The sequence below is a fragment of the Theropithecus gelada genome, chromosome 9, assembly GCF_003255815.1.
Source record: "Theropithecus gelada isolate Dixy chromosome 9, Tgel_1.0, whole genome shotgun sequence".
Lineage (NCBI taxonomy): Eukaryota > Metazoa > Chordata > Mammalia > Primates > Cercopithecidae > Theropithecus > Theropithecus gelada.
The window spans coordinates 26,634,485-26,645,906 of record NC_037677.1 but is presented as its reverse complement, the minus strand read 5'-3'; the positions used below and the strand labels follow the sequence as shown (position 1 = coordinate 26,645,906).

Below are 11,422 nucleotides of genomic sequence, written 5' to 3'. Positions count from 1 at the left end.
TACATTGCCGAGGCAACTCCTGGGCTTAAGTGATCCTCCCACCTCGGCCTCCCAAAGTGCTGGGATTACAGGCATAAGCCACCATGCCTGGCCAACGAACTACTTTTCTGGTCCCCACTTTAAAGCCAGGATCATTAGCAAAAAGCTGTAACTAGATATAATCCTGACTGCTCCAAAAGTCATGAGAATAGCTGAATAGAAGTATGCTGCATCTTCCAGTGTAGACAGTGAATTAAACTCAGTATTTGTTGATATAGTCATTGATACTCTCCACTATGAATCTAGGAGGTAGGATGCGGTGGCCAACACCAGGAATGACTCCTGTGTGATTAAGCAGGCTCCCACTTCTCACGATGACTTACACATATCCATTCCATCATGTATTGAGCACCCACTACTAAATAACTTATTAAGCAACTACTACTATGTGCCTGGCACTGTTGATGTGCTTTATATCTGTTAACTCACTTAATCCTTACAATAACCCAATGAGGTAATATTAGGATAATTTCTTTTTGTATATGCAGGAGCAGAGGCATGGCTAGGGACATGCAGCTGCCTATTTCTTGAAAAGCATAAGCAGGAAAACTGTACACTTGAGATTTCAGGCAGCTTTCCCAAAAACCTAATGTTTCTTGGCTAACATTGGGCACTTTTGTGCTTGAACCAGGTGTGGTCTGGCATATGTTTCTTCAAGCACAGATTAACCCAGAAGATGAAGAGTTTTTTGCTCTAGACAAGATTTTAAGGGAACAAGAGGAATAGTACTACTACAAAAAAAAAAAAAAAAAAGACCACAAATAGAATACAAAGGCAGTCAAAGAGATACAGAAAGCATGAACTGAATTGTGAGTTCTCAGATGAAGCGAGTGGTGCTCAGTGAACATGAAATTACCCAACAGTAAAGCCATGTGATGAAGAATCATGCCACCATTAAAGCCTGCCAGTAAAGGGATGGAGAAATTATGAGATGCTGTCCAGTGAAAACTGTAAGATATAGAACTAGAAATGCACAGAAGAAAATAGACCAAAATGTTAACAGTAGTCACCAGTAGGTTGTGCCATTGCAGACAATGCAGAAAATGTGGTGGTTTTCATGAGTATTTAGTAATTTAAAATGTGTTTTACATTGTTGAATCTCTCTAAACTTTATTCGACATTGACTTCATACAAGAAAAAGCATTGCATCCAATGCCACCCATTTTAGATTATTATGGAAGGGAGTCACCAAGGTTACTTGGCAGCCCCTGCGAGCCCTTGTTGTTCCCACCTACCAACTAGTTCTTGCTGATATTTTAAAATGGCACAAGCTACAATCCAGATCTCTGAAGGGCTCCTCCAGGGTTTATATAAAGACATAATAAACTCCAAAATTTTTCTTAAAAAAATAAGTTCATTAACTTTTTAAAAATTTCCTGCATAAAGGCCTACAGAATGATAAAATGGACTTTGGAGACTCAGAAGTGGGGTGGTGGGACGGAGGCTAGGGATGAAAAGCTACATATTACCTACAACGTACAGTACTTGGGCGACAGGTGCACTAAAATCTCAGAATTCACCACTATACAATTCATTCATGTCACCAAAAACCACTTGTACCTCAAAAGCTATTGAAATAGTTTTTTCAAAAAAGAATGTTCAAAATAAATACAATATACAAAGAAAAAAATATTTTTTAAAAAGGAAATTTACACCCCCCCAGAAGTCAGTACTTTTAAAAGCTGCTGTGGTGAAGCCTACCTTATCCACTCGGTTAGTCAATTAACCTCTATTATTGGGGCCTCACCATGAACCCACTAAATATAAAAGTCAGCTAAGTTCAAACTCAAGTAGGTTGTATACTTCAAAATAGCTAGAAGAGAAAAACTGTTCCCAATATGAAGAAGTGATAATTGTCTGAGGTGATGAATACCCTCAATTACCTTGATTTGATAATTGCACTTTGTATGCTGGTATCAAAATATCACATGTGATCCAAAAATATGTATAATTATTATGTATCCATAAAAATTAAAAATTAAAAATAGTTTTAAAATTTAAAAATCCTGCATCTACATTCACATATCTTAAAAATCAAAAGATTCAAAGGAGTATACAATAATTCTATCCACTAACCACTCAGTTCCTTTCTTGATGCAATAATTGCATTAGTTTCTTGGGTATCCATCTGGAGGTTTTTTTTTTGTTTGTTTGTTTTTTTTTTGAGACACAGTCTCACTCTGTCACACAGGCTGGAATGCAGTGGTTCCATCTCAGCTCACTGCAACCTCCACCTCCCCGGTTCAAGCGATTCTCATGCCTCAGCCTCACCAAAAGCTGGGACTACAGGCACGCACCACCATATCTGGCTAATTTTTGTATTTTTAGTAGAGACAGGATTTCACCATGTTGGCAAGGCTGGTCTCAAACTTCCAACCTCAGGTGATTCACCCGCCTCGGCCTCCCAAAGTGCTGGGATTACAGGCATGAGCCACTGCACCCTGCCCATCTAGAGATATTTGATGCCTACACAAACATGCTTACATATATTCCCTGTCTTCTTTGTTAAATGCAAGAAGGAACATACTAGTCACTCTTGGTTCTTTCACTTAACAATACATCTTGGAGACATTTCACATCACCAAATTAAAAAACAAAAATAACAACTTGTTTTTTCTGGCTGCTGCATATTCCATTATACAGATGCACCATAGTTCATTTAAGGCCCTACCAAAGGGCATGAAGACAGAAAACATGTATAGCTTTGACAAGAAACAGACAGAGAAAAAATTTTTTGTTTCTATTAAATTCATTGTTGTTCTTTCCACTGCTCCCTTTGGAGGCCAAGATACAGACATCCAGTAATAATGACTTGCAGTGTTTACATTACTAAAGTTCAAACACCTTGCCGAATAACGAAAGCGAAGGACAAAGCTCAGAAGCTTTGCTATTCATCAAATAAACCCTGGCATGACAGAAAACACTTATTTGGATAATTATATCAGCATTTAGGTGGTTCTCACTTTAAAAGTTAATGTTTAACAAGGAGAAATGCAAAGGCAAGAAGGAATGGGGCTGGGCATTCAGCCTGTGGGTCTTCTCTGTATTTTACCACCGATATGTGCCTCCTGCCCTCATTCTCAGTGGGAGACAGCCCAGTTTTATTTATGTATTTTTTTTTTTTTGAGATGGAGTCTCGCTCTGTCACCCAGGCTGGAATGCAGTGGCCGGATCTCAGCTCACTGCAAGCACTGCCTCCCGGGTTTACGCCATTCTCCTGCCTCAGCCTCCCGAGTAGCTGGGACTACAGGCGCCCGCCACCTCGCCCGGCTAGTTTTTTGTATTTTTTAGTAGAGACGGGGTTTCACTGTATTAGCCAGGATGGTCTCGATCTCCTGACCTCGTGATCCGCCTGTCTCAGCCTCCCAAAGTGCTGGGATTACAGGCTTGAGCCACCGCGCCCGGCCGTTATGTATTGTTTTAAGGCTGAGCAGCCACTGAGTGGAGAACGTCTCTTAGGAAACCCTCCCACAAGAGATCCCCATTCCCTTGTGCTAGAAACCCACCTATTTCTACTTGTGGCTCCATAGTGCCAGCATGTCACTCCAAGCCAGTTAGCCCTTCTAAATCTGTTTCCACTTGTGAATGATAAAAAGCAATCTGCCCAAGCTGGGCATGGTGGTGTGCACCTGTAGTCCTAGCTACTAAGGAGGCCGAGTGGGGAGGATCCCCGGAGCCCAGGAGTTAGAGGCTGCAGTGGGCTATGATCACACCACTGCACTCCAGTCTGGGTGACACAGTGAGACCCTGTCTCAAAAAAAGAAATAAAAATAAAAGTTTAATAAAATACCTGCCCAGTTCATCTCACAGTTCTGTATTAGGAGCTAATGAGCTAATGCATGTGAAAATCATATTAAAGCAACTACATTCAACAACTTCTTCAGAAAAAAGGGGAGGCTGGGCAAAGTGGCTCACATCTGTAATCCCAGGACTTTGGGAGGCTGAGGTGGGAGGATATCTTGAAGCCAGGAGTTCAAGACTAGCCTAGACAACACTGCACATAGGTACAAATATGCCTTTGAAGTGTGAGGGAAGCAGGGCAGGAATCTGTTTTCAGCAGTCAGTGGAGCCAGTACTGGGCTGAGATGGGTAAGACTGGCATTAACTTGGCTGTTTATGGTGACTCATGCCTGTAATTCTAGCACTTTGGGAAGCTGAGGTGGGAGGATCACTTGAGGACAGGAGTTAGAGACCAGCCTGGGCAACATAGGCAGACCTTGTCTCTATTTTTGAAAAATCTGTATTTAAAAAAACAAAAACTGACACTAACTTGCTGTGTGACCTTAGGGAAACCTCTGAACGTCTCTGGGCCTCAGAGGCCTTTCAGCATGAACCTTGTGAGTATATTTTCCATATCTTTTCCCAAGAGTACAGGGATAAAGAGTGGACCAATGAGGGTGCCTGGCCACTCAAGCGGGGAGAAGAAAGATATCTCAGATAAGGAGTGGTGACAGGGACACAGGAGAGGAGAAACCACCCACCTGCCATCACCTCTGTGTTTCTGAGATGGGGAAGGGAACAGTATGGGCCATGAGGAATTAACATGGACCCTTTCTCAAGCTAGGAACAGACTGTGAGCCACATCCACAAGTACCTGCTTTCAGGCACTAAGGAGGCATGTGGGATACTGTGGGTGAGACAGCTGCATCCTGGTTTCTGCAGGATGAGGTTCTTGGAGGGAGGATACACACCCAGCATCATGCACTATGAGAATGTTCCATGGGGAAGCTGATGATGGAGAGCCAGGAGGTGCCATTCTTCATGAGTGGCCTTTGCCCCAAGTTCATCCTGGACAAAGCCAGGGACCTGGGCTCTAACCCTCTCGTCATTTTTCCTAGAAGCTGGGAAAAGACTCTGAAAATGTTTGATGAGAAACAAATGAATAAATATTCAAGTCCCCAAGAGGGAGAAATAGCTAGGTGTGGGGAGAGGGAGAGAGAGAGAGAGAGAGAGAGCGCGCGAGAGCATAAGAGAGCTCATTTCTGAGGTCCCAGCTACTCAGGGAGCTGAGACAGGAGGATCCCTTAAGCCCAGGAGTTCAGGGCTGCAGTGAGCTGTGATCGAACTACTGCACTCCAGCCTGGGTGACAAAGCGACACTTTGTCTCTAAAAACAATAACAAGAGAGAGGCAGAGACAGAGAGATGAGACCAAGGCTCAACATCAATGGCCCTGGCCAGAAGCTCTCCTGCAGCTGAGAACCTAGGAGATGGGGCAAGACCTATGGGCAGCCGGAAGGAAGCCTGGGAATCTGCCAGGCCCAGGGCAACAGGGTGGCACTGAGCCCGTGCTGAAGACTTGAAAAAGTCTTGAGGTCTCACCAGGGATTGGCACTAGAAAGAACCAAGTGCTTCTTCTACTGCCCACCACAGGGGATGAGATACGATTCTATAATGAGGCAGAGCTCTTTACAAGGTTAGGGGACATCTCTCATGGGGACAATGTGTGGTGAGAAGAAGCCTGAGCCTGGCAGAGAATAGAGTGGCTTGCAGCTCTGGGAGCAGCCTTCTCTCTCTCTCTCTCTCTCTCTCTCTCAGACTCCTGGAGCCTTGTGACCAAGCCCCTCTCCAGGCTCCCCAACTGCCCAGAGGATCCAGGAGTGCAGAGGGCATGACTGGAATGAGAGTTGGGGGCCTTTAGCCTGGCAAGATAAGGCTCAGTTTCAGTCTTCTCATCCAACCTGTTGCTTCCAGTGGCAGAGGGCAGCCATCCACATGGTCGTGACCTCCAGTGACCCAGAGAAAATTCCCTTTATTAGCGGAGAAGTCTTTCTTCTTTTTATAAGAGTAAAGAATGATCATGTCTTACTTAAAGCCTGTGTGTGTGTGTGTGTGTGTGTGTGTGAGACACAGTGTCACTGTCTGTAGGCCTTGTCCTAGATTCTCAACAAGGCCAGTGTGCACAGCCAGCAATTCTCTAAAAACTTAGAGGGCAGTAGAGGGAGGAGAAGGAGGAGGAGGAAGGGTAGGAAGGACTATGTCTGAAACAAGTGAGTACATTTTCTGTTCTTCCTACCCCATGCTCATCCATGCGCCCCTAGGAGCCACCCAGAGCCTGCATGCTAGTTCTGCCCCCTTCATAAGACAATAAGCTTCCTACCAGCAGTGAATGTCCCATGAGCTCACTGGGTGTTCAAGGTGAATTTCTGTAACTCTTTCCACAAACTCATCAAAAATGTCAGATGATTTTCTGTGGGAAGTGGATTGCTAAAATCATATTGAATAAAAAGATACCCATATATAGCCGGGCATGGTGGCTCATGCCTCTAACCCCAGCACTTTGGGAGGCCAAGGTGGGTGGATCACTTGAGGTCAGGAGTTCGAGACCAGCCTCGCCAAAGTGGTGCAACCCCGTTTCTACTAAAAATACAAAATTAGCCAGTCGTAGTGGCGGGCACCTGTAATCCCAGCTACTCGGGAGGCTAAGGCAGGAGAATCGCTTGAACCTGGGAGGCGGAGGTTGCCATGAGCCGAGATCGTACCACTGCACTCCAGCTTGGGCGACAGAGCGAGACTTTATCCCCCAACCTCCATGCTCCCCCCAAAAAAAGAAAAAACAGATACCCATATATTCACATTCACTCCCCTGTCTCCCAGTCCTCCACCTACCCACATGTCTATGACACATAGTTTCTCAAGAGCCACCAGTCTAGAGAGCCACCAGAGAAAGCCTTTCAACCTCCTGAAAAGAGACTTTGTAGGCTCAATTCTAGTCTTCTCTTCAGTGGATAGTTATCAGTATTTCCAATAAGGCTTTGAAGCTGGGTAATTTGTTACTCTTGCATGTCCTCACATTGCCCCACGGGCACGGGCATATTTCCACTTAGTTTTAGTCTATGTGAGGAAGGGAGGGTGCACATCACTAGCTGGCTAGATTTCTGGTCTTGATACACACACACACACACACACACACACACACACCCTTTTCCCTTTCTTTGAGGTCAGAAAGAGAAATCTAATTGCAGAGAATCACAGCTCAGGCTCTATCACCGGGAACCTGTCCATATTTGCTTTTAAGGATATGCAAATAGTGAACGACTCCTTCACTATGAAGGCTGAGAAACTAAGACAGGAAAAAACTACTGAAAACCAGACCATCCTTGGGTTAAAATTGTTTGCAGTTGTTGGCAGTTCAAGGTAAGGCAATCTCTGGCCTTCTAACCTTATGTATCTTTTGGTTTAACTCTGGTCTCAATTCAGTTAATTACAGTGCAGTGTCTAAAACCAAGAATCGTATTTAAATCACTAATCTGAAGAGGCATGACTTGGAATTGGAGAGGTGTCTGAATACCCAACAGAAACCTCTCGTGAGACAAGTGCCTGAAAAAGGAAGTGGCCCAGGAGGACGACTCCTTTCAGTCCTCTGTAGGGAGAAGACGCAGGATGGCTGCGCTTCTGAAAGTGTTTCTTTGTTGCTCTTAAAAGGAGGAATTCACATTGCATCGCAGTCTGTGATTAAGTCTGTCTTGGGGCAGAGTTGCACACGTTTTGTGGCGTGTGTGTGTGTGTGGTGTGTGTGTGTGTTTCACAAAAGAAAGGTTGAGAAAGAAAAAAACAAATCATTCAGGGATGGTCCCGGTGGCCAGTCAGAAAGGTGAGAGACTCGGGCTTTGAAAACGATTCACACTCTGCCCTTTAACTTCAATGCCCTCCGTCTGGACTGTGCCAGAGCAGACGATTCAATTGACTCCTTTTGTATCCGGTTTATTGCTCAGAATCCCTAGGGTCTAGATTTGCTCTCAGAAGAAACGCGCCCTGCTGAGCTGCTCTCGGAGGCAGCCCCTCCCGTCTCCCCATTCCTTTCTCCAGGCCGGGCCAGGGAGGGCAGGGGAGGCTGCCACTGAGCCGACGTCGCTGGGGACGGGCACCAGGCACCGGAGCCAGGCTCCGGAGCGGCGTCCCATAGGTGCGCCCCCAACCCCCGTGCTGCATCTGGAACGCCTTGGGAGTGGGCCCGGATCACCTTCCAATGCCACCCTCATATACGCTGCAAACTGTGCAAAAGCCCTTGAAAAGTCCAGAGATGGGACAGAAGCCCCCAATGGAACCCAGGTCGGAGCCCCGCGCGCCTCGGATAAAGGGGTGGCGGAATGCACCCACCTGGCCCCTGAGGGCAGCACCCTTGGATTGCCCAGGCTGCCGCGGAGGACGACGATCGCCGCGCGGCCTCCGCTCTCGCCATCTGGGCCACCGGCGCGCACTCCTAGAAGCTTCTCTGGCTGCTTGTAGACGCGGCGCGCGGCTGCCCCAGCCCCAGGACAGAAGGACCCGGCGCTGCTCAGCGCGCGCAGGTAGGCGGCGGGCACCGCGGTAGGCAGGTGGCCCTGGAGCCGCGCGCGGGGCAGGTACAGAATCCAGTATGCAGAGGCAGAGGAACAGGAGGAGAGAAGTGCGAGGAGTCCCGGGCCGCGCGACCCCGCCTTTTCCTCACCCCAGGAGCTCCCAAAGGGAGCAAAACGCCCCCCACCCCCGCCCACCGCCGCGCCTCCGGGCCCCCTCGCCGCCGGCACCCAGCGCTCTGATTGGCTGGCGCGATGGGTCCCTGGCACGCGCCTGTGGATGTTGTTATAAGAATCCTCGCGTGCCAGCCCTCAGCTCCAGCAAGTCCTTCACAGCCCTCCCCAGCGCAACGCGGGCGCCGGCCAGAGCGCAGCGGCCGCGGGCACTCCAGGGAGGCCCGGGGGCGGGCAGCCCAGCGGCCGCCTAGCTGCCCCCAGCCAGGGCTCCGGGAGGGAGGGGCTGGGACAGGCGACACCGGCCACAGGAACTTACCAAGAACTAACGCGCAGCTCGGCAGTCCTGCTGCCCACTGCGGCGGCAAGCATGGACGCGGTGCTGCTGGAGCACTTCCCCGGGGGCCTGGACGCCTTTCCTTCTCCGTACTTCGACGAGGAAGACTTCTTCACCGACCAGTCTTCCCGGGACCCACTGGAGGACGGTGATGAGCTGCTGGCGGATGAGCAGGCCCAGGTGGAGTTCCTTAGCCACCAGCTCCACGAGTACTGCTACCGCGACGGGGCGTGCCTGCTGCTGCAGCCCGCGCCCTCGGCCGCCCCGCTAGCGCTCGCCCCGCCGCCCTCGGGGGGCCCCGGTGAGCCAGAGGACGGCGGCGGCGGCGGCGGCTACTGCTGCGAGGCGGGGGCGCCCCCAGGCGGCTTCCCTTACTCGCCCGGCTCGCCGCCCTCGTGCCTGGCCTACCCGTGCGCCGGGGCGGCAGTACTGTCTCCCGGGGCGCGGCTGCGCGGCCTGAGCGGAGCGGCGGCCGCGGCGGCGCGGCGGCGGCGGCGGGTGCGCTCCGAGGCGGAGCTGCAGCAACTGCGGCAGGCGGCCAACGTGCGCGAGCGGCGGCGCATGCAGTCCATCAACGACGCCTTCGAGGGGCTGCGCTCGCACATCCCCACGCTGCCCTACGAGAAGCGCCTCTCCAAGGTGGACACGCTGCGCCTGGCCATAGGCTACATCAACTTCCTCAGCGAGCTCGTGCAGGCCGACCTGCCCTTGCGCGGCGGTGGCGCGGGAGGCTGCGGGGGTCTGGGCGGCAGCGGGCGCCTGGGCGGGGACAGCCCGGGCGGCCAGGCCCAGAAGGTCATCATCTGCCATCGGGGCACCCGTAAGTGCTTCCGCTTCCCAGCTCAGGTAGACGGGGACGGGCACTCGAAGGCTCCGGAGGGGCTGGGGGAGCTGACTGCCAAGCCGAATGACGGACCGACGGATTGTCGGTGGGCACGGGCAACCTTGAATGCGAGCTCGCGTTTCTCGTTTGTTTGTTTTTTCTTTTTTCTTTTTTTCTGCCACGTTGACCGCGGCTCTCAAGGGTGCGCGTCCCCGCCAGACTTGCAGCTCCTCGGATTCCTAGGAGGGGATGGTGGGGGCTTGAAGTGTGGAGGAAGAGGGTAGTTCTAGTGTAGCCGGAGGACACCTGCTCAGTTGAGGTGCCCAGGAAAGGGTCCTAAAGGACCTGATGGGACCAATGGGAATGTGGTTGGATATTCACAGTCTGTCTTCTCTTCTCACCTGTCCAGGGTCCCCGTCCCCCAGCGACCCTGATTATGGCCTCCCTCCCCTAGCAGGACACTCTCTCTCATGGACTGATGAAAAACAACTCAAGGAACAAAATATTATCCGAACAGCCAAAGTCTGGACCCCAGAAGACCCCAGAAAACTCAACAGCAAAGCTTCCTTCAACAACATAGAAAACGAACCACCATTTGAGTTTGTGTCCTGAGAAGTCCCAGACTCGGCTGAGGATCTGATTATGTCTCTGTGCATATTGTACATGTAAATATCTATAATGTAAATGTAATTTAAGAATCAAATTTTTCTAATGGCAATCAACTGTTTATTATTTATCTATTTATTATCCTATTGAGTTGATGAAATAGATGATTTCTTTTTAAATATATAATTTATATAATTTATCCTGATTTTCTGAAAATATGCAATAGCCTATGATTTTCCTGAACTCTGTGTTGTTGGGAGAACTCTGGCCAGAAAACGTCATGCTTATTTATTGCCAGATATGGTTTATTTCTAAGCGTTGTTAATAAATGCTATTTACACCTTTTCCTGAAGGTTTTTGAGTACATGATTTGATAGATAATCTTTAAAAAGAATTAGTAAAAATTAACCGAACCAGAGACTCAAAGTATAGCTCTCTAGTAAGAAACTACATTTCAGATTTCGCCTAAAGGTGGGTAGGTTAGAGGATTAGACCTCAACTTTCTATGACAGCACTTCATCTAGGTCGCCTGCCCTACATAGCAACTTTGGTATGTATTTTTAGCCCACCTTCCAAACACCCTATACAAATACATCCTGGAGTATTTATTGTTCCCACTTTGCAGATGGAAAAGCTAAGACTCAGAGACGACATTTGATTTACCCAAGGTCACCCCTACCCTGTCTACTCCTGGTGTATAAAAGTGAGCGCGCGGTGTACTGTGGGAGCAGGGGGCTAGTGGGCTGAGGGAATGGGCCTTTCTGCTTCCACCGGCTGGGAAAGGGGCTACTCTTGAGCTGCCCTGTGACCAACTTCTTCGGCAGCAACAGCATCAGGTACCTGGAACTCAGGCTTACTCCTCACAAAGGAGATGGGACAGGCTACGGTGCCAAACCTAGAGACCACTCCGAGGCCACTCAACATAAATCCAGGGTCTTTTAGGTAAGGTAGGAAGAAGCCGCCCGCTACCCCTGCCACCTTTGCAACAGGCTTACTTCTAAAACTGAGTTCGTTTTGCCTTCAACAGAACTTGACCCTCCTCGGCCAGCAACCTGGGGAGAAGGCGAGCCTGAGGCGGGGGGGCGTAGGGTCGCCCCCTAGCGAAGGGGAGAAGAGCGAGGGCGAGGCCGAGGTCGCTTAGCCAGAAAGCCTGGGAGTCCAGGCTT

The 11,422-nt window shown here is 49.5% G+C and overlaps 1 protein-coding gene across 1 annotated transcript; it reads left to right on the top strand.

Annotated features, from left to right (window-relative positions):
- The first annotated feature begins 8,860 nt into the window (after positions 1 to 8,860).
- On the top strand, positions 8,861 to 10,608 carry PTF1A (pancreas associated transcription factor 1a). The gene is made up of 2 exons (XM_025397864.1): positions 8,861 to 9,647; positions 10,060 to 10,608. The coding sequence occupies exons 1-2, from the start codon at positions 8,861 to 8,863 to the stop codon at positions 10,260 to 10,262; spliced, it is 990 nt and encodes a 329-aa protein (XP_025253649.1). The 3' UTR covers positions 10,263 to 10,608.
- Positions 10,609 to 11,422: the final 814 nt, after the last annotated feature.

What these genes read in the sequence shown, in the direction of transcription:
- PTF1A (XM_025397864.1), top strand. Translation starts at nt 8,861, where the DNA reads ATGGACGCGGTGCTGCTGGAGCACTTCCCCGGGGGCCTGGACGCCTTT. An exon ending in CATCTGCCATCGGGGCACCC is followed by an intron (nt 9,648 to 10,059) that starts GTAAGTGCTTCC and finishes TCACCTGTCCAG; the next exon opens with GGTCCCCGTCCCCCAGCGAC.